Source organism: Gopherus evgoodei, chromosome 2 (genome assembly GCF_007399415.2).
Source record: "Gopherus evgoodei ecotype Sinaloan lineage chromosome 2, rGopEvg1_v1.p, whole genome shotgun sequence".
NCBI classification, from domain to species: Eukaryota; Metazoa; Chordata; order Testudines; family Testudinidae; genus Gopherus; species Gopherus evgoodei.
The window spans coordinates 271050067-271076345 of NC_044323.1; the positions used below are offsets into that span (position 1 = coordinate 271050067).

At 42.9% G+C, this 26279-nt stretch overlaps 1 protein-coding gene and 1 long non-coding RNA gene across 2 annotated transcripts in view; one reads left to right on the forward strand and one right to left on the reverse strand.

Moving 5' to 3' along the window:
- Positions 1-20355, reverse strand: part of EIF3H (eukaryotic translation initiation factor 3 subunit H) — a 123483-nt gene extending 103128 nt beyond the window's left edge. Inside the window, exon 1 of the mRNA XM_030553732.1 lies at positions 20177-20355. Coding sequence (XP_030409592.1) covers positions 20177-20299 — 123 coding nt within the window. The 5' untranslated portion in view covers positions 20300-20355. The remainder of the gene's footprint in view (positions 1-20176) is intronic.
- On the forward strand, positions 20286-25528 carry LOC115647058. The gene is made up of 3 exons (XR_003999202.1): positions 20286-20373; positions 24320-24403; positions 25242-25528. It is a non-coding gene; the product is annotated as an uncharacterized LOC115647058 (long non-coding RNA).
- Positions 25529-26279: the final 751 nt, after the last annotated feature.

Sequence of the window (26279 nt, forward strand, 5' to 3'; positions counted from 1 at the left end):
GACATTTTTTAGAACAAAAGTCAATACATTACCATTGTTTTGGGGGCGAGAGCTTATGAACATGCTCACTTACTGCACAAAATATCTGCATTTTAGGGAGACTAGACACAAGCTATAGTTTCAACTTAATATTTTCCAGTTGGTACAAAAGAGTCCTATGCTTTTAGCTGTCAGCTGTATGCTGAAATGTGTTCTGCTATATTAGTGAACTACCAGAGTTCAAATATTTGCAGTACTTACCGAGCTAGTAGAGCCATCTGTGAATAAAAGGATTACTTTTCAGGCTTCAGCTTTTTGCAGTTGCGTATGAAAAGGTTTGCAAGTGACAGTCAAAAGCAACAGCAGTAAACTTTATAATTCAACCACCCATTTTTCACATGAATTGTGCTAAATTTTTACCCTAATTCTGAAGTAGAGGAAAGCCTCCAGAGACAGTTATCCACGCTTATTTGGCCTTAAGAAATTAACAGAACACAATAGAGCTAAATGAAACAAAATACACTTGTTTCGTCTATATACAGCACTATAAAATGCTCTCAGATATAGAGGCACCTAATACTATTTCAGGATCCTAGCCTCAACATTGGGATTGAAAAAAAAAGTATATGTGCTGAAGTAAAATATTGCATTTAATCATATGAATTATGGGATCCCTCCTTTTCCATGCATTCAGTATATATTCCAGAACAGTCATTAAAGTGACACACTGGTATGACGACTATGTCATTTTCCATCATTTATTATTTTATTTGTGAAAGTGAAGGTTTCTACATGTCCAGGGCACTTGTCTTCACTGAAAATTATGTGAACAAGGTTTGTTTTAACAGGTTTAGAGATACAGAAAAATCTTCCCTAAAAGGAGGCAGTGTGCACCAGTGGAAGGGACTCAGGAGACCTGGGTTTTGTTCCTAGCTCTACCACTGACTTGCTGTGCAACCATGGAAAAAGAATGTTATTTCATTTCCCTTTTCCTCAGTTTCCCCATCTTTAAAATGGGACTAATAATACTTGCCTCCTTTGTAAAGCACTTTGATATGTACAAAGTGAAGTACTATAAAAGAGCTAGGCACTATTTATTATCTCTATAGCAGTACTGGATGATTAAGAGCATTCTCGGTTTTTTTACCACTATTTACTATTACCACTGAGAAGGGAAAATATGGACAGATAAGGTTGTATGATTTTCTGAGGACATCATTTTTGGGGCATAGTTATGGTAGCCTGGGTACATTAAACCACAAATTGATAAATATTTGAGTCTTTTGAAAGTGTAATCTCAATTCTGAATTTCTTACCTTTTAATGGTTATTTTTGATAACTACAACATTTCTACAAGGATTTTTATCTTTAAATTACTAATATGCAACTAATACAACACTCAAAACTTTAATCTACCTTAACTAATTATTGCTGAGAATTTGCTTAGCTGTTTTTAAACACTCACAGCATGAGATGGAGAAGCAAGAGGGTTTGGGAGAAGGGTCATTCACTCTTCCTTCTGAGATCATGAGGGCCAGCTGACTAATACCTATTAAAGAAATGGAGGTGTACACCAGCACACACAAGAGAGGTTCCATGCTGCTGAATGCACCAACACCCCTGCAAAATTTAGGAGGCTCCAAAGGGCCTCCAAAGCAACACTATCACATTTCATCCCAGGTTAGCAGCCCAGTAAACCATAATTTCCTTCAGCCTCACATCTATCCTACCAATTTTGATACCAATATTCCTTTGTGGGTTTTAGAAGGGGGGGCAAAATCTGGCTTTGAATGGAAAATTAGTCACCACCTTAATTACTGAGTGGCTGAGATATGAAAAAATGTGAAATCGTTGGTAGTATGCTCAGACCACCATGCTAATACTCGTCAGGCTGTAGTCAGAGCATTTTAATATGCTTAATCAATATCTCTAATATTTCAGTTTACATGTATTTGTATTTCACTACATGTTAAGCCACAATGATGTGTATGGTTAAACACAAAGGCAATTTAAAGGAGTATTTTTAACTATGGGCATATTGTTGCAGGCAATGGGTTTACCCAAACACAAAAAGGAACATCTGGCAGTTACTAAGCATATCTAAACAAATAATTTCCCAAATATATCTTAAAATTTGCCCACGTTATCGATTCTACAACAGTAAGCTGAGCTGCCCATTTCATTAATTTAGAATTCAAGAAATTTATTATTATTTGCTAAATACTGGAAGTACTCATAGAATTGCTAAGCATTAGTAAAAAATAAAAAGCATATACATCTATAATCTTAACACTACATGAAATAAAATGTGGCAGAGTTATGTTGACAATCATACCTTTGTCTAGAGGGCAATTTTTAGGTGGGGGGGGAGGGTGAGTAGAAAAGAGAGAAACATTTAAACTGGACCCAAAATACTATTTGTGGCAGAGCAAGATTGGGAGTTACTTTAGAAGAAAGCTTTGGACCTAAGCAACAACAAAAAATTGAAAATAAGCAGCCTTTAAAATAGTTCGAAAAATAATTATTATTATTTGCACCAAGTATCAGTGTTCTTGACAAATTTAATTAACAGAAAACATTTTTCTTGGGCATATAACTGCATTTGTACTACAGACCTAAATACATCGGACTTTTCAGGACTCAGGTTAGGTACTATACTATTTTGCCAGCTGTCTGCTTTATTTTGTCTCTCTTTTCCCTGCGTTGTGCCACTCTGGCTCACAAACACTGTAGACACTCAATTTTGTAACAATGCCAGGAGAACGACAAATGTGCATCCTTAACAATGTTCTAGTATGCATGGGAATAACGCAGTAGACGACCAGATTTCCAATCTTTACCGATGCAAACTCCCTCTGCAGTTCTAGGCAAATTACTCAAGCTCTCATCTATAAAATGGAGATAATGCCCATAGTAGTGGTCAGAGGAATAATTTAAAATACTTTGAAGATTAAAAGTATTATATAACTGCAAAACAATGATTTTTTTAAAAAATGTGAAAATGCACATTCTTCATCTTGGTAGCAAAGTAAAACCAGCAAATAAGCACCAAGATCAGACCATAATCAGCCTGTTCAGCAGCTATGCACACACAATTACAATGCAGTAGCCCAGTCTGCAGGGCTGGATCTAGGCACCAGCGCTCCAAGCATGTGCTTGGGGCAGCACTTTCCAAGGGGTGGCACTCTGGCTCTTTTTTTTTTTTTTTTTTTTTTTGCTTGGGGGGAAAAGCCAGGAGCTGGCCCTGAGTCGAGGTGAGCTGTGGGAGTGGGGAGCGCGGGGAGGGCAGCAGAAAGTAACCCGGTGGGGGGCAGAGAAACCACTCCCCCCCAGCTCACCTCTACCTCCTCCCCCGAGCGCACCGCCACTCCACTTCCCCCGACATACCTCCCAGGCTGGCCGCACAAATCAACTGTTTGGCAGCAAGTCTAGGAGGAGGAAGAAGCGGAGCGGCGGAGTGGAGCAGGCGGAGTGGAGGTGAGCTGCGGCGGTGGGGGGGTGCAAGGAAGGCCACGGGAAGTAACCCGGGGGGGGACCAGAGGAACCACTCCCCCCCAGCTCACCTCCGTCTCCTCCCCCAAGCACGCCGCCACTCTGCTTCTCCCCCCTCCCAGACAAGCCTGGGAGGGAGGGAGGGGTAGGAGGGGAAATGTGGCAGGCCCAGGGGAGGAGGCAGAGCAAGGAATTTGGAAAAGGGGTTGGAATGGGGTGGGGAAGGGATGAAGTTGGGGCGGGGCTGGGCCGGGCGGGGGCATGGGAAATTGTTTTTACTTGGAGCAGCACAAAACTTGGAGCCAGCCCTGCCAATCTGACACACACATCACAAGTGCAGAAAGGAATGAAGCCCAACTGTTGACCACAGAAGGGGAGTGTGCAATTTTCTTTCCAAACCATAAAATCTATTGTCAAACGATATTTCGCCTTTGAGCCTTGAGGTGTAACACTGTTCATTGCCCTTAGGCAGAACACTAATTCTTTTGTCAGGGCATTAGTTTCATGGAGCCAAATGATACCAGATGTTTTTGTTTTATTGAACTCCTCAATGTTGTATACGTATCAATGATATAACCTTTCATTATATACTCCCTCATTGCACTCCTACAGCTTATTTACAAGCTCCAGCGTTGTTCTGCTAATAGCAACACTTAGCCCTGGTCTACACTGGGGTGGGGGGGACAGAATTGATCTAAGATATGCAACTTCAGCTACGAGAATAGTGTAGCCTAAGTCGACATATCTTAGATTGACTTACCTCGTATCCTCATTGCGCGGGGTTGACTGCTGTCACTCCCCTGTCAACTCCGCTTCTGCCTCTCGACAGTGGAGGAGTTCCGGAGTCGACGGCAGAGCAATCGGGGATCGATTTATCGTGTCTAGACATGATAAATCAATCCCTGATAGATCAACCGCTACCCGCCGATCCCACAAGTAGTGAAGATCTGCCCTTGGCATTTATACCAGGGGTGGCCAAGCTGAGCCTGAGAAGGACCCAGAATTTACAAATGTACATTGCCAAAGAGCCAAAGTAATATGCCAGCAGCCCCCCATTAGCTCCCCCACTCCGCTCCCAGCACCTTCCACCAACCCCAGCAGCCCCACCCACCAATCAGCACTTTCTCATCCCTCCCAGTCAGCTGTTTCGTGGCATGCAGGAGGCTCTGAGGGGAGGGGGAAGGAGCGACTGCACTGCAGCCTATGGGGAGGGGGCAGGAAGGGGTGGAGTGTGGGTAGGAGTTGTGGAAGAGCCAGGGGTTAAGCAGTTAGCACCCCCGGCACATTGGAAAGTGGGCGCCTGTAACTCCAGCTCCGGAGTCGGTGCCTATACAAGGAGTTGCATATTAACTTCTGAAGAGCCGCATATGGCTCTGGAGCCACAAGTTGGTCACCCCTGATTTATATTGTTTTTCCAACTACAAGACTTTTTTCAAGCTTCAATTCTCAGAACCAGGATGTAGATATCTCCCCCATTTTACAGATACAAAAATGGAAGCAGAGAGGCTGACTTTTATGCAGTCAGAGTCAACCAATATCAAAGCTCTTTTTAGACCCTACATATATTCAGATACCCATGGAGGGGGCAGGGCACTCAGAAGTGCATCCATGCCCCAGTACTGTATTCCAGCCATGCCTGATGTTACAAAATTATAGATAATACATTATACAAGTTGAAAAGTAAAGCATATGAAATTCTGCAATTCCCAAGGACCAATTTCATCAACAAGGGTAGAATTGCATAGCTGAGTCTAACAGTGCACAAGAAACAATCTGCAACCTCATATCTGCAGAATTCCAAGACTATGAAATCATTTCACTCACCAACTATGCAAGTGAATCTTTTACAGCATACCTGAATATGTACAAATATGGAATAAATTTCATTAAAAACTGGGACTCCTCCAAAGTGAATACCCTGTTTGTGTACACCTAAAATAAAGTGACAAATGACTTTGAGTGGTGAAGTAGCAGCTGATTTGGCCTTGGCAGCAATCTCTATCTCAGAAGCAGGAGACTGACTTAGAGGTACTGTTTATGTCTTCATGTCAAAGACTTGTCTACACAGGAGATATTTACCAGTTACCCAATACAGTTAAACTGATATAATTCCCCATGTGGATACTCTTGAGAGTGTCTTTTTTTAGGTTTAGCTTAAACCATCTTCAAAGCAACAACAGTTAAACCGAAAAAAGTGACTTTTATACCAGAATAACTATGTCCACTTCGGAAGTTATACTGGCGTAACTATATCTATTTAGGGCTTGGCTACACTTGCAAGTTAGAGTGCATTAAAGCAGCCCCAGGTGCCCTAACTCCTGATGCGTCCACACTTGCCAGGCACGTAGAACGCCTGGACTCTGCAGCTGGAGCGCTCCTGGTAATCCATCTCCACGAGAAGCATAAAGCTTGCTGCACCCCGGCTGAAACGCCCAGGCATCAGTGTGGACATGGTGTTGCATTACTACACTGTGATTGGCACTCCGGAAATGTCCCATAACCCCCTGACGTCAAGTGGCCACTCTTCACATTGTTTTGAAATCGGCTGCAGGCATATGGATATTCCCTTTCAAAGGTCCGTTTCTGACAACCAGCATGCTTATCTGCTCCGGGACACAGCAAACCATTAGCGTGGAACGCTGCTGTGGGGCGGGAGGGGGGGAGGGAATCTGCTGCTGTCTGAACTTACAAGACAGCATGCTGACACACAGTCCGCCTCCCAAGACACACTGTCTTCCCGCTCCTCTACACACACAACTCACTCCATCACACTCCACCCCCTCTCCCATTTGAAAAGCACATTGCAGTCACTTGTACACTGGGATAGCTACCACACCGCACTGCTCTTTGTGGCATTGCAAGAGCTGCTAATGTGACCACGCCAGTGCGCTTGCAGTTGACAGTGTAAACACACAGCAGCGTTTTCCCTTCTGTGGTCTTCGAAGGCTGATTTAACTCCCAGAGCTTTACATCTGCAAGTGTAGCCAAGCCCTTAAATCCACATCTTCTAGACCAGATCTACACTAAAAAGTTAAGTTGATCCAGCTGTGTCACTCAGGGGCGTGAAGTTTATATATACATACACACACACACACACACCCCCGAATAGAACAGTTAAGCCAACCTAACACTCAGTATGGACAGCACTAGCATTTGAAGTGTAGTCATAGCTTTAGCTTATATTGATTTAACTTTCCTGTTTACACAAGCCCCTAGAATAGTAGAAACAGAATTTCTTTCCCCCACTATAGGCTTTTTGTGCTACTGAGACTAGTTCATTAGAGGACCTGCTAATGGACCATGAACTGCAAGAATCCCAGATAAACAGCCATCTCATATTGTCTCATTCAAGAACAGCAAAATAAATAAATAAATAAATAAATGACCCCATTGGTGTGGCCAAAAGAGGGTTTGCACATGTAAGACTTACTGCTCCTTTTCATTGGCTTTTGTTTTCTGAACTATTCTTACACTCAAGGAGCAGGACTGTGCCACCATGACTGACTGTGCAAGACAAAAAGAGAAGCAGAGACACAGGAGAGCAGTACTGGTCCTGTGCACCATAGTCTTTAACACACTCTGGTGCTACTATCTGTCATTTATATTACTCAAAGATACAATGCATGAGTACAGACAGGTGTATTATATATTGCAGAACACTATGAAATGCTAAAAAATACTCAGCTAGCATCACACTAAAATAGCACTGTGAATCAACATCCTCAGCTTCAAAAACACATTTCTTTCTTCAAAGGAAACAGTTATAACATGTTAACCCCTAAGGCTAACCCCTTTCAGTGAAGAAAAATTTCTATTTTTCGAGTATGTTTATTTTGTGCATTTGACAGAACTCTATAAAGCCTGTTTCACTCCTGCACTGATGGTACACATGCTTTGCTGGACAAGGGAAGATGATGCTTAATAGTAACAATGAAAGGTGCAGAGGGGGTAGGCAGAAGTATGCATGAAGAGAAAGGGAAGAGAAGGAAGAGAGACAGGCCCAAGGATCTTTGACGTCACTGTTCTTGGGGCTATCCTTCTAAACAACAAAAGACCTATCGTAGCACACACAGGTAGTTGACACATCACAAGCAAAGAGACTCCAGCAGAAGAACACAGCAGAAAAGAGAAGAGAGGTGAAAAAACAATCCTGTTCCCCTCCAGCCTCAGATGCAGAAAACATTCCATCACAGAAAAAAAGAAAAAAAAACATTTTAATGCACCCACATCTGAGAGGCAAAGAACAGTACCAACCTAGGACATCTAGTAGCTTATAGACTTTCAGATGAAAACCCTTGTCAACTCCTGGAGGGATTCACAGAGCCGCTGCCCACCATGGTACTAGAATCCCCCAGCTTCCTTGTACTCTGTGACATCAGCCTTCACACTGAAATGGTCTACGATACAGTCGTTCTTGATCTCATGGCCTACATGTAAACCTTAGGATGCTCCCAAGCACCCTCTGGACCTACACATGCAGCTGCTTCAGCCCAGGAATGGGTACTGGAGATCGCACCAGCATACTACTCTCCTAGTCTGATCAGCACCTCATAAGTTTTGTCTTATACAAGCCCAGTACATCTACACTGGGGGTTTGCAAATAAAAAACACTTAGTATAGATAAGACCTACAACAACATCCGAAGTTCTCACAAAAAAAATACCCATTGGCCAAAACTCAAATATTTTGGTGCCTAAAGCTTTTACTTAAATAAAAAATACAAAACAGTTATAGGTGTCTTAATTTAAATTACAACATGATGGCCACCTAGAAGCACTGAAAACTCATATACAGGTAATTTGTTAACTCAACTGTCTTTAATAGGCGTTTCAGATGTTTGACAGTTCTGAAAAACCAAGTCACATATATATTTAACTTTAAGCATATAAGTGTTAAAACTTTAGTCACTGTTTGTGTGACAGTTAACTACTTCATTCAGCTATTTATCTGGGACTACATGATGACAGTGTTTCAATATCATCCCTGGTGTTAGTCTCGATGTCTGATTTAAAAAGATCCCAGCTTGTTTGTCCCTGTTCCTGATCCAATGACGATTTTAAAAGTACTATCAATGACACAGGACCATAAAAAGTCAACCTCAGTTGTGTTTACCATAGAGTAGAAATGAAATCTAAGCAAACATGTTATTTGCATGATATGCCCATTTATATTCTTCTACCTATGTATATGATCCACTGTTTCACCTGATCACTGTCATAAACAGATAGCTAAGGGTTAATGTCTCTTTCACCTGAAGCACCTGACCAGAGGACCAATTAGGAAACGGGATTTTTTCAATTTTGGGTGGAGGGAATTTTGTGTCTGAGGTCTTTGTTTTCTGTCTGCCTGCTTTCTCTGAGCTTTGGAGAAGTAGTTTCTACTTTCTAGTCTTCTGTTTCTAAGTGTAAGGACAAAGAAACCAATCTGGGACTAAGGTTATGATAAAAACCTCCAAGCTTAGTTACCAGCTTGGACCTGGTACTTGCTGCCACCACCCAAAAAATTAGAGTGTTTTGTGGCACTCTGGTCCCCCTGAAAAACCTTCCCTGGGGACCCCAAGACCCAAATCCCTTGAGTCTCACAACAAAGGGAAATAATCCTTTTTCCCTTCCCCCCTCCAGGTGCTCCTGGAGAGATACACAGACACAAGCTCTGTGAATCCAAACAGAGTGACTCCCCCTCTCCGTTCCCAGTCCTGGAAACAAAAAGTACTTTCCTCTTCACCCAGAGGAAATGCAAAATCAGGCTAGCAAATTCAACACACACAGATCTCCCCCTGATTTCTTCCTCCCACCAATTTCCTGGTAAGTACAGACTCAATTTCCCTGAAGTAAAAAAAAACTCCAACAGGTCTTAAAAAAAAGCTTTATATAAAAAAAAAAAAAAAAACATACAAATGGTCTCTCTGTATTAAGGTGACAAAATACAGGGTCGATTGCTTAAAAAAATATTAAATAAACAGCCTTATTCAAAAAAAATACAAATCAAAGCACTCCAGCACTTATATTCATGCAAATACCAAAAAAAAGAAACCATATAACTTACTATCTAATCTCTTTGTCCTTACACTTAAAAACAAAAGACTAGAAAGTAAAAACTACTTCTCCAAAGCTCAAAGAAAGCAGGCAAACAAAAAACAAAGACCTCAAACACAAAATTCCCTCCACCCAAAATTAAAAAAATCCAGTTTCCTAATTGGTCCTCTGGTCAGGTGCTTCAGGTGAAAGAGACATTAACCCTTAGCTATCTGTTTATGACAATCACACAACTGTATTTCGAGATATTTGTGCAACTTCTGCTTTGTACTACATTGGGTCAAAAGACCCAATACAAAAGACCCTTTCAAAAGAATAATGAATATTTGCCATCATCATGCCTTTGCTCAATGCAAATAGTCTCACTGAAGTGTTTGATGGATCAATTCCATACCAAGTAATCTGGTATGCTAATGCTTCAGTTTCCTAATCACATTTCATTTCCTACCATTAAAAATATCAGGAAACAGAGTGGACTTAACAGAGCCTTCTTAATTTACTTCAGAGTACAGAGATATTTCTAGAATGTGTTTCTCTTCTTCAGGGATATGATCTCTTGCATCTACGTGGTTTATAGTGTTGTGTTTTAAATTGTAAAAGCAGCAAAGAGTCCTGTGGCACCTTATAGACTAACAGACGTTTTGGAGCATGAGCTTTCATGGGTGAATACCCACTTCGTCAGATGCATCTGACAAAGTGGGTATTCACCCACGAAAGCTCATGCTCCAATACATCTGTTAGTCTATAATGTGCCACAGGACTCTTTGCTGCTTTTACAGATCCAGACTAACACGGCTACCCCTCTGATGTTTTCAATTGGTTATTAGAAATGCCATTAGTGTTGAGCATCAAAGAATTGCAGAAGTATGCACAGGAGGCTCTTTATTATTTAATAAAGATTTTTATTTTACTAATTGTATGAAAGCAAAGGAACATAGTAGAACTTTGGAGGTTGCGCTAAGTCTCTCAGCTGGGGCAACTAACATTTTCACAAACCAATAAAATTACATAAGTGTGTAAGTGTTTACAGGATCAGGTCCCATATAAATTGCAAAACTATTATAGTAAACAAGAGATAAGTGTGTCTAGTCAAACATTCAGAAAAATCATCAAATGCCAGAATTAAGGTTACACAATAAAACACATTCTATCAAATGTCAATGACTATAGAACTGACTAAAAATAGGAAGTGGGACATAAAGGTAAAAAAAAAAGTATCATCCAAATCCATGAGTGTAGGTGGTGTGGGAGAGGGGAATACACCTCCATCTCCTGGTTTTAAGAGGTAGAAATACCAAGACAAAGTGTTGAAAGTGATGCTTTGAAAAGAATTGCACAGTCACTTAAAGATTGGTCATATTGAAAGTAATCTTCATGAAATAACTGGTATAGATCAATACCCAGTAGTAGCAACTATTTTCCACTCTGAAGCTACCTATACTGATTTAAAAAGAAGTTAGTTTCTCAGCTCTAAGGACCAAAATCTCCTTTAATTATATTCATGGATTTCAAGGGAGTGGGGGTGTATGGAAATACTGCAGGCAAACAGGAAATTAAAAGACTACTACTAAAGAAAACTATATTGCAGTATTCCAGAAATAAATGCCCAGTTTTTGCTATTAGAGAGGCGCGGTGGTGAGATAATATCTTGCATTGGACCAACTCCTGCTGATGAGAGAGAGACACTTTCGAGCCACACGGAGCTATCTTCAGGTCTGGGAAAGGTACCCCAAGCATCACAATTAAATGCAAGGTGAAACAGGTTGTTTATCATAAGTAGTCTGCACATATTTTCAGGGACCAAAGTATCTTTTTTCTCAGGCTACCAAAAGGAACATGGGTGGGACAGAGGGATAGCTCAGTGGTTTGAACATTGGCCTGCTAAACCCAGGGTTGTGAGTTCAATCTTTAAGGGGGCCATTTAGGGAACTGAGGTTTAAAAAAAAAAAAAGAAGTCTGGGAATTTGCCCTGCTTCGAGCAGGGGGTTAAACTAGATGATCTTGTGAGGTCCCTTTCAACCCTGATATTTTATGATTCCATGTAAAACTACTTAAAAATTTCACCTCTACAGTGGAAGAAAAGTGAGACAGCACTTAAGTGTGTTTTTGATAACTGTAAGCGGACTGGTCATCTCCTGAGCACTCCCCGATGGCCTGAGGTTGATCTGCAGGTGCACTGCCTCATTTTCCCTCTTCTTCAACTTAGGGCCCCTTGAATCACAGGATATCAGGGTTGGAAGGGACCTCAGGAGGTCATTTAGTCCAATCCCCTGCTCAAAGCAGGACCAATCCCCAATCAAACAACTCTTCATTGATTCAGCCAAATCTCTCCCTGGCACTGGATTAAAATAACACAATAATACCAAAGACATTATACAAAATGAAGGCGTCTCCAAAAGTAATCTGCATGGTGTGAAAAATAGAACTAAAGCCCAAATGCCTTTCACCACTTGAAAAGCACAACTATTAAAATTGCTTTAGTCAAATAGATGAATTGTTTTTATAAAACAATTAAATCAAGTATTTGTACAAGTTACCAAGAGTACAAGTCAGTGTAGTTATAATGCATCCCCAGCAGCTGGAACTTTGTCAGCTAAAGACTCTCTCAGAATGCCCAATTTACAAATCAAATCAACATAGTGAGAAAGGAATACTTTTTGCATCAAAATTTGTGGATTACCAGATGATTCATGCCAAATATGTAAACTGAACTTGTATTTTTACATTTAAAGAAGATGGCAGAGACACCTTTTTGCATACATACAATCATTTGTTCAAGATTTCCAACTTTTATATGCTGTTAATCAAAAGTGTGATCATATTAGGCCTTCAGAATTCAGACAACAACAGCTCAGTCTAAAAAGTTTAAAATGCCAGTTTATTTATAATTTTCAGGGTTTTTAATCTTACTATGGTTCTCTAGTTTTCAAATTGAACTGCATACTGAGTTAAAGAATAATGAATGTTTTTCTTCCTACTCCCTAAGTAGGAGAAACTGAAACTTGATGGTTATACCCAGTAGTATTCTGGATGGAACACCTCTGAAGACAAAAAAGTTGAACATAAAATTATAGTTATTTTGTTAAAATATAGGTAGACATATATAAGTCCTATTTCTAGATCATTTCTACATCTGTGAATGTCGGCAAAGCTGTCTTTGTACCTCAGGTCTCCCATTTGTAAAAGGGAAATCACTATTAATAATTATTTATATTACAGTAGTACACAGAGGTCAGGGCCCCATAGCACTAGACACTACATAAACCAAAAAAAGAATAGTGCTTGTCCCAGTGAGCTTGCAACCTAAGCTAAAAATATTACCTACCTTTCAGTGAATTCCTAAGGATTTATTCATAAATGCCTACAAAGGACTTAAAAATCTTTGAATGGAAGCCACTATAAAATCCAAAATACAACACGATTTAAAATAAACCACTGAAATTCAAGTAAAATAAAAAAAAAATTTGAATAGTATTGAGGTAGTGACTCTGGAGTTGCTCTACAGTAATTTATGAATATTGTATGTTGGCCTGGTTATTGGGACGTTTACTGTATGGATTACTTTATAGTAGGCTGTAAGAAACAAATCACCAAGAAGGAATTAAATACCTCAAGATTAATCACCCTACAGCAGACACTTGACAGTTAAGGGACAAAGGCCAAACTATTAGCTTTGAAGATTTTCCCTCCTCCCCAACCAACCTGCACAATTAATTTTGTCCAAAAGGACCAAAGCCTGGGAACACAGAATGTCACAGGAACTCTGGCTGTTGAAAAAGCAAGTGTCCCTCATAGGAGAGGAAGGTAGTTGTTCAGAGGAGTTATTCCAACGACCGAGCAGCTGTTCCAGTGTCTGAAGAAATTAGGCTGCCAAAAGGCTTACCATCCCTGATGGCAAGATAGACATGCTGTTTTTAAATCCTCTCTAAAATCTTTGTTCCTAGTGCAAAATAAACAATACTTTGTTTTTAAAATACTGTTTGGTCATTATATAAACCACTGGTCACAGACTCCTGAAGGGAAGAACAACAGATGCCAAACCCAGTCAGACCTGCTAGGTAAGCACAGATCATACACATGGTACTGTAGCCTAGTGCCCAGTCTAAGAGTGGGTGAACTGCAGATTTCCGCCCCATGATAAGCAAAGACATGAGGCCTGAAGGGGTGCACTCAGAGACCAGAAAATGGATAGAGGTGCAGGTAGTGATGTAACTATATCAAACAAATATTAACAAAGAGAGAAATTAATGTTTCCCTTCTTCATGTATGAATATTTGTTACACAAACAGTATGCACACTTTCAAAAGGTTACTCTTATTTAGTATTTATTAAACTGTAAACTCGTAGGGCAGGAATATATCCTGAAGCAGCTATGTGGTTGCTCTCATTTACACTTGGACTAGGGAAGCTGCAGTCTGAGAAAGAGGAAGTTCTGACTCCCTGATGCCCTCTCCCCCAATATTAAAAATAAATCTCCGCACTATAGAGAATCAGTCCCCTGATCTCCAAGTTACTTTGCCCCAGTGAAAGATTCTAGCAAGCTTCATTCTGTTCAGAACATCAGAAACGTTATAAAAGGAGAAAGACAAAATACAACAAATGCTTAGGAGAGAGTAACAAAACCTGTTTTACTCAAACAGAATGAAAGAATATAATGGAAGGCTTTTGTAACATTGCATAAAGTGATTCTAGAAGAGATATTTCATTTTTTTAGTAGTAACTTTCATTCTTGTATCCTGCCTTCACTTGAGACCAAGAATTCAGCAACACTCAAAACGGGGTTGGCTATTTCTCTGAATGTTTTTGATATCCGTATCTGTCATAATTATAACAAAACTTCCCGGTGGGGTATTTCTGGAGGCATTTGACCTCTTGCTTCAGAGCTCAACCTGTCTGACTTCAGGATGTGACCTAACATAAACAGGTCCTGGTCCAGGTCCTGGACTCCTAAATGCTACAATAATACAAACAACAATCATCATCATAAGGGGCAGATTATCCCATATTTTCCTACTGCAAAGGTTCTCACTCTTGCTCTTAAACATCTGATTCAATAGGGAGAATTCTCATGTTACTACAGACATTGGGCTCTCCATCTGGGGATTGAGACCCCTTAGGGGATCGCGAGGTTATTACATGAGGGGTCGCGAGTTGTCAGCCTCCACCCCAAACTCTGATTTGCCTCCAGCATTTATAACGGTGTTATAAATTAAAAACACTTTTTTATATATATTTAAGGTGAGGGGGAAGGTTCACTCAGAGGCTTGCTATGTGAAAGGGGTCCCCAGTACAAAACTTTGAGAACCACTGCTATAGACAAAGATGCCATGGATCTTTCCAAGATCTCAGGATCTAGTGCAGTGGTTCTCAAACTTTTGTACTGGTGACCCCTTTCACACAGCAAACCTCTGCGTATAACCCCCCCCCCCCTATAAATTTAAAAAAAACAAAACACATTTTCATACATTTAACACCATTATAAATGTTGGATGCAAAGCCGGGTTTGAAGTGGAGGCTGGCAGCTCACGACCCCCAGTTTGACCCCTGGTCTAGTGGGAATTCCAGGACTCTTCTCTCCCAGAAACAGCTCAAGCAGCTGCCTCTGCTGTTGCTCTCAGCTTTCCCAAGCAGTGGCAGCATGATATTTGCCTGACTCTCCTCAGTTTTCACACTTCTGCCCTTTAAGAAAGCTATTACTAGCCCCACCCACACTGCAAGATGTCTGCAGAGACAGGAAGAGAATACTGCAATGGTTTACACTCCTTTCACATTTGGTAGAGTCTCTTCTCAAGCACAAGAACCAAAAACACTATTTTAATGAGGAGTACTTGTGGTACCTTAGAGACTAACAAATTTATTTGGGCATAAGCTTTTGTGGGCTAAAACCCATTTTGCCCAAATACTCTCTAAGGTGCCACAAGCACTCCTCGGTTCTTTTTGCTGATACAGACTAATACGACTACCACTCTGAAACCTGTCACTATTTTAATGGGCAGATTTACCTCCCTTCACCCAGTCACTCTGTTATTCTGGAACAGTAATGAGAAGTTATAATTAAGGCTCCGTGTTTGTGACTTTCCATGGCCTCCATGACTTCTGCAGCTCGGGCAGCCCCATGGCCAGGTGCACCGGCCACTGCTGGGGCAGTCTCGGCCAGCCCTTCCCCACCCCACATCCCTCAGCAGCAGGAGTGTAAGTGTGTGTGGGGGCGGGGGGTGGAGTGCTAGGGCTGAGCAGTGCTTACCTGGGAGGAGGGGCGCCCTCCCCGGAAGGGCAACAGGAACTCAGCTCCTAGCTTTACATGCTTCCCCCCCGCAGACACCCCCCTCCCCTGCAGCTCCCATTGGCCATAGTTCCCAGCCAATGGGAGCTGCAGAACCAGGGCTTGGGGCAAAGCGGAGGTAGCATGTGGAGCTAGGGAACCTGCCCCAGCCCCGTGCTCCCTGGGCTGCAACCCCATACAAGCATCTGTGGTCCCCCCACCCCAGGCCACGACCCCTCCTCCCCAGCATCTGTAGCACCCACGGCACCCTTCAGAGCCTCACACACACACACAGTTTTAGTCAGGGGTATATAGTACAAGTCATACACAGGTCACAGGCCATGAATTTTTGTTTACTGCCATTGATTGGTCCATGGCTTTTATTAAAAATACCCCTGACTAAAACATGCCAGGATGGGATTTCTGCGTTGTAGGGGTTTTTAAAGTTTACTATGATCTTACCTGTCATTACTTGGCCAGAGCTGCCCCATCCCACTTGAACAGAGCATAGAGTACTTCAGTGATGAACAAACCAGAGTAAAAGCACACAAGAAAGCAATTAGCAATGCCAGATTACATAATACTAAGAAGAAAATGATACTTTTCATCCTTAGGAAGTTTAATTTAACCTTGACATCCCAGTGATACAGGTGGTGAAATGGAGAAAGGTCGATTGACATACCTAAAGACACAGAGCCAGCAGCAGAATCAGGATTAGAGCTTTACAGACCTCATTCAAAGACCTATCTCGGGCTCCTTTGTCAGAGGCTGGCCTCTGCATGAGACCCACATTTACCCTTTATTCTAGACAAATTTTATTCCGGGGAGAATTCTGTGCCAAAAAATTAAAAATTCTGTGCATAATATTTTAAAATTTTGCAAATTTTATCAAAATTACACTACATAATCATGCCAGTTTCAATTATTTTGGTAATTTATTTCAAAATACTTGTCAGCAAGTATGTCTGGAACAATAGAGACACACACAAAAATTCCCCCAGAAGTAGAGTTAAAGAAACCCCTATGATAACCCAGTTCCTGCTTCACTGCCACCCCCCAGCCATGCCCGCTCCAGCCACGCCCGCCCCCCAGAGCCCATACATGGGGCTCTTTCTGACCCAGACACTCACACCCCCTCCCTCTCAGAGCTCAGCCACGCTCCCCCCTCAGCCCAGACACTCTCATCCCTCCCTCCCCAGAGGCCAGCTGCAAGGCTCCTCAGCCCAGAAACTCAGACTCCCACGCCACCAGAGCCATGCTGTACCCTCCTGCAGCCCAGACACTAACACCCTTTACCCCTGAGCCCAGGGATCCAGAGAGAGAAACAGTCCCATGCCGAGTCCCAGGCTTGCACAGAGTTTCCTGAGCACCACCGCTTCCTTCCTTCAGGGTGTGCTGGGAAATACAGCTGCTGGGAACCCTCCAGTTCTCCCCCTGGTCTTGTCTTCTATTTGTGAGCTGGGCTCTCCCAGGTCCAGCAGCCCCTAGTGGCGGCCAACAGCTCTGAGTCCATTTTTGTGGGGGGAAAGGAAATTCTCTAAGCACAAGATCAATTTCTAAAAAATTCTGCATTGCACAGTGGCGCAGAATTCTCCCAGAAGTAACTAAATTACCCACAGTTACATTTATATTGATTTAACATCAATACTATGGTAGATACAAACATCTATAACTAAAATGCCACAAAACATTATTGATGAAAGAGAAATTCAACCCATTCCATTTCTTACATGTTAAAGATTAGAAGTGATTGGACATCTAACATAGTGAATGCCAGTAAAAATAAGGTAGGATCAGAGACTAAAATATAAGGAAAGAACAAGTTAAAAATGACTTAGACACGTTAGATGCCTTCAAGTTATCAGGGCCTGTTGAAATACATCCTAGAATACTCAAGAAGCTGACTGAGGAGACATCTGAGCCATCAGCGATCATCTTCAAAAAGTCTTGGAAGATGGGAGAGATTTCAGGGGACTGGAAAAGGGCAAATATAGTGCCAATCTACAAAAGGTGAAATAAAGACAAGCCAGGGAATTATAGACTAGTCATCTTAACTACAGTACCCAGAAGGATACCGGAGCAAATATTTAGGCAATCAATTTGTGAACACCTAGAAGATAATAAGGTGATAGGTAACAGTCAGCATGAATCTGTCAAGAACAAATAGTGTCAAAGCAATGCAATAGCTTTCCTTGACAGGATAACAAGCCTTGTGGATAGGGAGGAAGGGGTAGATGTGGTATATTTTGACTTTAGTAAGGCTTTGGTACTATCTCCCATGACCTTCTCATAAACAAACTAGGAAAATACAACCTAGATGGAGCTACGAAAAGGTGGATGCATAAAGGAATTGGAAAACTGTTCCCAGAGAGTAGTTGTCAGTGTATCACAGTCAACTTGGAGGGGTGTATCAAGTGGAGTCCCACAGGAATCAGTTCTGCGTCCGATTCTGATCTATATCTTCATCAATGATTTAGATAATGGCATAGAAAGTACACTTGTAAAGTTTGCGAACAATATCAAGCTAGGAGATGTTGCAAGTGTTTTGGAGGATAGGATTAAAATTCAAAATGATTTGGACAAACTGGAGAAATGGTCTGAAGTAAAAAGGATGAAATTCAATAAAGACAAATGTAAAGTATTCCACTTAGGAATGAACAATCAGTTGCACACATACAAAATGGGAAATGACTGCCTGGGATGGAATACCAGAGAAAGAGATCTGGGGGTCATAGTGGACCATAAGCTAAATATGAGTCCACAGTGTAACATTGTTGCAAAAAAAGCAAACATCATTCTGAGATGTACTAGCAAGAGTGTTGTAAGCAAGACACGAGAAGTAATTCTTCCAGCTCTATTCCATATTGATTAGGCCTCAACTGGAGTATTGTTTCAAGTTCTGAGCACCACATTTCACAAAAGATATGGACAAATTGGAGAAAATCACATAGGAGCAACAAAAAATATTTAAGGTCTAAACAACATGACCTATAAGTGAAGATTTAAAAAATTGGATTTGCTTAGTGTGGAGAAGATTGAAAGGGCACATGATAACAGTTTTCAAATACATAAAGGACTGTTATAAGGAGGAAGGAGAAAAAAAATTCTCATTAACGTCCGAGGATAGGACAAGAAGCAATGGTCTTAAATTGTAGCAAGAGTGGTTTAGGTAGGACGTTAGGAAAAACTTCTTAGCTGTCAGGGTAGTGAAGCACTGGAAAAATTGCCTAGGGAGGTTATGGAATCTCTGGAGATTTTTAAAAGCATATTACACAATCACCTGTTAGGAATAATCTAGATAATACTTAGTCCTTCCATGAGTGGAAGGGACTGGACTAGAAGACCTCTGGAGGTTCTTTCCAATCCTGTGATTCTGGTTTTTTTGTACCTTTAGTATGCTAGGGCACTGGAAGATGCAGGCAATAAACGGGGGCAAGACCCTGGTTGCGGGTCGCCACAGATTCCATTCCCAATACCTAAGGCCCTACCAAATTTAACAGCCATGAAAAATGCATCAAGGACTGTGAAATCTGGTCTCCCTCCATGAAATCTGGTCTTTTGTGTGCTTTTACCCTATCCTATATAGATTCATTAGAAATACCAGCGTTTCTCAGACTGGGGGTTCTAACCCAAAAAGAAGTTGCAGGGTGTGTATGACAAGGTTATTTTAGGGGGGGTGTGGTGCTGTTACCCTTACTTTTGTGCTGCCTTCAGAGCTGGGCAGAAGAACGGCAGATGTTGGCCAGTATCCCAGCTCTGAAGGCAGCACCCCGCCAGCAGCAATGCAAAAGTAAGGGTGCCAATACCATACCCTGCCACCCTTACTTCTGTGCAGCTGCCTTCAGAGCTGGGCGGCTGGAGAGCAGCAGCTGCTGACTGAGGGTCCAGCTCTGCAGGCAGCAGCAGCGCAGAAATAAGGGTGGCAATTCCATACCATGCCACCCTTACTTCTGCAGTGCTGCTGGCGGCGGATCTGCCTTCAGAACTAGGATTCTGGCCAGCAACTACTGCTCTGCAACGGCCCAGCTCTGAAGGCAGCGCTGCTGCCAGCAGCACAGAAGTAAGGGTAGCAGTATCGCAACCTCCTCCCAAAAACACTCCTTTTGGGGTCAGGACCTCTACGATTACAATATCGTGAAATGTCAGATTTAAATAACTGAAATCATAAAGTTTATTATTTTTAAAATCCTATGACGGTGAAATTGACCGGGCAGCCGCATGTGTGTCCCGTTCTGCTGCGCCACTTCCGCTTCCCCCCAGAGGGACACATGAAAACGCCCACTCCCGCAGGGCAGCGGTACTGAAAACCGACTCTCCCTACAGAGGCGAGTCTACAAACCGCGCTGCCGCTGGCCCCTACGCGGCCCTGGCCAGGCGGCCGCACAGACCCTCCGCTCCGCTCACTCACCAGCCCGTCGATCTGCACCTGCTTGACGGCCGAGTCCCCCGGGGCCGCCTTGCCCCTGGCTTTGCTGGCGGCTGCGGAGGAGCCGGTGCTGGCAGCCACCGTGGTTTCCTTGCGGGACGCCATGCTGAGAGACGCTTCCCCCACGCCGGCCGGAAAGAGAAAAATGGAACACCGGAAGCGTGGCTCAGGGCCCGGAGGTGGGTTGTGAATGACTTCCGGATGGAAACTAAGGGAAGGTCAAAAAGGGCCGAGGTAGAGTGGATGGTTCTCGTTTGACGCATGCGCAGATAATACTGAGTCCCGGGACACACTGCGCGTGCGTAAAAGAAAATCTGGGGCAGCGGGTCGGAGAAAGCTGCGCACGTGCACCAGTGATCACCTTTCACGTCTGTTTCCGCGTGACACACAATTACAGAAACGTGGTGCTCGCGTGGCAGTTCTGAACGCGTTAGTGTGAGGGTGAGAGTGGCCTAGGTCACGTCTACACCGGCAGTTGTACCATGTGAGAGGTGTGGGGATAGCCGGGGTGGCTACACTTAGGGCAAGGAGCTGTGCTGGAGCAGCATGAGCATCTTCGTGCTGGGCTAGCTGCGTCCACTCTAGGGGCTGAGTCGGGATAGGAAAACGTCACTCCCCAACTGACATAGGTCTGTGTACAACACCAGCCGGGTGTCCCAGTGCTAACAGCTGTTGGAAGGCATTTCTCTAGAACAGGTGATTGCATAAGACCAGGGCTGAATCAGAGGCTAAGGGGTTACACTAGGATCCAACAGCCAGGACTGGAGGAAAATGAGGGTTTGATGCTGAGGATTTCCCAACAGAATATGTTCTGGGAGCAAGGGATGTGGGACAAGCATAAGCAACTAGTAAGTGCTGATAGTGGGGGAGCACAATGGCAGACTCCCTCCTCACCGCACAGTCAACTTCCTGGTGACTGCCAGGGCACCCTCCAGCAACACCCTCTTGACCACAGCGCCCCCTGACCATGGAACCCTGGGCGCTCACCCACCCTTAAAGTCGGCCTAGTCAGGGTTGGCCTTAGGGAAAATGGCACCCTAGGCAAATTTATATTTTGGTTCTGGCTCCAGACCAAACATCTACACAGCAGTTTTTAGCCCCATATCCTGAGCCCTGCATGCCTGAGTTAGCTGAGCTTGCAGCCATGCCACGGGTCTTTTATTCCAGTGTAGACAAACCCTAACAGGCTAGATTTATGTGAAGCCTACATAAAGGTGTATAGTGGTACATTGTGAGGTATGATATTGTAGGAAGTGATACGAATGTGAGGGAGATCAGTGTCCTCCGTAGAACAGGTTGAAATATTAGATGTAATTTCCTGTGTTTTAGTAGACTTTGGAAAGAACTTTAGGCAAACACAAAAGACTAGCTTTCCTTCTACTTATTTAAAATTCTAGAATACCTGGTCAATAGCAATTTATACTCTATAGTAATACCAATAATTGTGCTCCAAAAGACCCGTGCTACCAGGATGTTGTTCTCATCAGATTCAAAAGTGGAAACATTAATTTTTTTGTCAACTTTATTGTTTGTTTTAAATAAATAAAAAGAGAAGGTTATTCTTCTTGTGCAGTAACTGAAGTTCTTCAAGATGTGTGTCCCTGTGGGTGCTCCACTTCAGATGTTGGTGCATTTCTGCACCTTCGCTGGGAGAGTTTCAGCAGCAGTGCCCGTGTGGGTCATGCATGCACAATGCCCATGTCACGGCCCCATTGGCACCTCATCTAGTGTGCATGCAACCCATTCTCCTCAGTTCCTTCTCTACCGTAGAGTACTTTTACAGACTCCAAAATAGATGGGAGGAGGGTGGATAGTGCAGCACCCCCAGGGACACACACCTCAAAGAACCTCAGTTACTTCATAAGGTAACCTCCTCTTCTTCTTCTAGTGATGTCCTGTAGTGCTCAACTTCCAGAGAGCCACTATAGAGCAGTGCCCTCATGAGGATGGAAGGGGCTTTGGAGTTGGTTGGTTGATAGAGGATAGCACCATTAGGCCTACCCATGCATCTGCTTCTGGGCCCTGTGTAATTGCATAGTGTCTTGTAAACATGTGTTCAGAGGCCCAGGTGGCAGCTGTGCATATATCTGTGAGTGGGACATTAAGAAAGTGTATGGATGAAGCCACTGATCTACTAGAATGCATTCTAGTGGGAGTTGTATGCCAGTTATATAGCCTAGATGAATACAACCCGAAATCCATTTTGATAGTCTCTGCGCTGATATAGTGTTTTCTTTGGATTGTTCTGCACTTGATATGAATAGTTTTGGGGATTTTCTAAAAGGTTTGGTTCTACTGAGGTAAAATGTCAGAGCCTGCCTAATGTCTAAGGGGTGTAGTGTAGCTTCCTGTGCATTCTCATATGGTCTGGGGAAGAATGCAGAAAGGTGTATAGGTTGATTAACATGAAAAGATGAAGAAATTTGGGGCACATATTTTGGATGTGTCCTCATAGTAATCTTGTCCTTAAAAAATATGGTATATGCCATGAGTGCTGCTGTCTTATCCACACGTCTGGCCGATGTGATTGCTATTAAGAATGAGAGTTTCTTGGGTAGGTGTAGTAAACAGGAAATCATCAGGGATTCAAATAATAGTCTAGAAAGGTATTTTTAAACCAAATTTAGATCCAGTGGCAGCTTGGGTGTGTGCAGTTCAGGGTAGATTGTCTGAATTCCTTTGAGGAAGTGATTGGATGGGCAAATAGTGTTGTGCCATCAATTTTTTGGTGGAAGGTGTTGATAGTGGCTACGTATACTTTAGTCGAACTAAGAAATGGTCCTGATTTTTTTAGTATGAAAGGTAGAGGTGTGAAGACCATACTGACTTGTTTGTCAGTGCACCATGTAGTGAATCACTTCCACTTCTGCAGGTAAGTTTTACAAGTAGTAGACCTTCTACTGTTTAGTAGGCTATGCTTGACCTGTTCGAAGCAGGCTAGTTCATCATGAATGAACCATGGAGGAACCATGCTTTCAGGTAGAGCATCTCCACATTTGGGTGGTGAGTCCATCCTGCGTCTTGTGATAGAAGGTCCATCTGCAGTGATGGCGTGATTGGAGCACATACTGCCATCCATGTTAGGTAAGGATACCACATGTGCCTGGGCCAAGTTGAAGCTATCAGGATGATCCTGGCTTTGTCAGTTCTTACTTTGTGTATCACTCTCATTAATATTGGTATGCGTGGAAATGCATATAGGAGAGAGGCTTGCCATTTTAGTAGAAATGCATCGCCCATCAATCAAGGTCCCAGTCCTGCTCTGGAGCAGAATTGCAGGCATTTGTTGTTTCGATCTGTCACAAAGAGATCTATGTCCGGCTGGCCCCATTGTTGGAATGTTTTGTAATATCACGTCCATCTCCCATTCATGTTTGTGATGAAATTGTCTGCTGAGTGTGCACGTAGTGGTGTTCTTGGATCCTGGCAGATAGGAGGCCAAAATGTTGATACTATGTCAGATGCACCAGGTCCAAAGTTTCATGGCTTTGGTGCATAATGAGTGTGTGATCAGGCTCCTCCCTGTCTGTTTATGTAGAATATGCAAGCAATGTTGTTGGTCATTACTTGAATGTTCTGGTTCTTTAGCACAGACCAGAAAGTGGAAGTAAGTGCTGCGAATTGCTTGGAGTTCTAACAGATTTACGTGCATGCTTATTTCTTCGGGGGACCACTGTCCCTGAATCATGGGCCGTTGCATGTGTGCTCCTCATCCTATGAAGGAGGTGTCTGTGGTGAGTATCAGTGATGCCATGTGAATGGAATCCTTGAACATACATTGCTGGGTTGTGTCCACCACATTAGCAACTCCTTGACTATGGGTGGTATTGTGAGTCATCTGTTTAAGCCGTGTTTGTGCAGCCTGTAGACAGTTGTTAACCAGCCATGCACATGGCGCATGTGCAGGCACAAATGTTTACCACAAATATGCTTACGGCCATGTGGTCTAAAAGTTGAAGGCAAGTGCAGGCTGTTACATGTGGATTGTTTCCACAACTATAAGATTGTTCACTAAGTGGAACCTGCTTGTTGGTAGTGACACTTTGGCTTCCACTGAATCGAGCCCCAATGAATTCCAGTTGTTGAATAGAGTGTAAGATTCATTTTTTTCTCTCATATTTATAGACTCAGATACAGAAAGGAAGAAATCGTCTGTCGAGTGATCCGGATGGCCTCTTGAGAATGGGCTTTCAGTAGGAAGTCATCTAGGTAAGGGAATATTATGATTTCTTGTTTCCTTAGGTGTGCCACTACTACCACAAGGATTTTGGAGAAGACTAAAGGTGCCATGGATAGACTGAAAGGTAAGACTTTGTATTGGTAGCGGTCTGTTCCAATTGTGAATCTGAGGAACCTCCTGTGGACAGGGTGTGTGGTAATATGAAAATAAGCATCTTGTAAGTCGAGGGCTGAAAACCAGTCCCCCTGTTCCAGTGCTGGTATTATTGTTATTAATGTGACCATCCTGAACCTTTGTCTTCTGGCAAACTTTTTAGTTTTCTGAGATCCAAGATGGGGGTCACCATCCCCTGTTTTTCTTCTGGGTTCAGAAGTAATCGGAGTAGAAACCCTTCCCTCTGTGTTCAGTGTGAACTTCTTCCACTGCATCTAGTTGTATCAGATGATTTACCTCTTGACGCAGTAGGTACTTGTGAGAAGGGTCCATGAAGAGGCATGGGGAGCGGTGCTGGGGAGGAAGTATAGAGACAAATGGGATGGAATAGCCAATACTGATGATTTCTAGGGCCCATCTGTCCATGGTGATGGAATACCACCTTCGGTAGAAGGGGAAAAGTCAGTCTCTGAAAAGATGTATGGATAGTGTCATTATCACTGTAATAAGTGGGAAGTCGTTCAGACCCTCAGCCAATCTTTCAGATGTTCTATTTTGAAGAAGATTGAGGCACCGATGATGGTGGCAGTCTGCACCTTTGTGGTCTCTGTCTCTGCCTTTGTTGTTCATATGGGCGATGTTGTTGTTGTGGGCAAGGTTGATATCTGTTTCATTGGTATGATTGGTACCTGTTTTGTCTATGTTTTGTGGCAGGTGTATAAATGCCAACATGTGACCGGTCGCCCAGGAGTCCTTCATGGTGTGTAACACCTCATTAGTTTTTGCTGCAAGGAGCTTCTCACTATCGAATGACAGGTTTTCCACTGTGGATTGGATTTCATGTGGGAACCCTGAGGAGTTCAACCATAAAGCCCGGATGACTACAGCAGGAGCGGTGGATCTTGCTGCTTTGTCCACTGTATCCAAGTATGCCTGTAATACTGTCCTTGCTATAAACTGTTGTTTGGAAACCAATGATTTGAATGGTTCCCTTTTTTCCCTCCGGAATGTCATTAATTAAATCTATAAATTTACCATAATTCCTGGTTGGCAACTCTGATTAGTGTGGAGGAGGAATAGACCTTGCAGCCGAACAGGTCTAGTCTTTTACCATCTTTATCAGAAGTGTGGACCTACACTGTTGTTGTCTCCCTCTCTGGTTGACCACCTCTATGACACTTGAATTCAGTGTGGAGTGGGTAAATGAGAACTCTGTGCCTTTTGAGGGGACATAATATTTGTTGTCAGCCAGTGACGTTCCCCTGGTGTTATCTGGAATCACTGGTGTTATCTAGGTCACTCCAATCCTCAACTCTGGGAGCCAGCCTTACCCTGCTCTGCTGTGAGCACCCCCACTCCTGGACTGTTCACACATAGCTTCTGGCATTAAAGCTACTCCCAGCTACATGAGTGAACACTTTTGGCCAACAGCTGCTCGGATTGTGCAACCGAATGACACTAGCCAATATCTCCGGTCTCAGACACAACCCTAGGAACCTCCATCTTGCAGTCTCCAGTTATGCCCGCTGGACACTGCAAGCTTATATGAGTTTGTCAGTTTAACAAAGAAATTGATATGTACCAGGCTTGTTATCTCAAGAGGAGTCTCTGACGCGCTTCAAACCAAATGCACTGCTTCAGGTAGAATAAACAAACAAATTTATTAACTACAAAAGATAGATTTTAAGTGATTATAAGTCAAAGCATAACAAGTCGGATTTGGTCAAATGAAATAAAGGCAAAACGCATTCT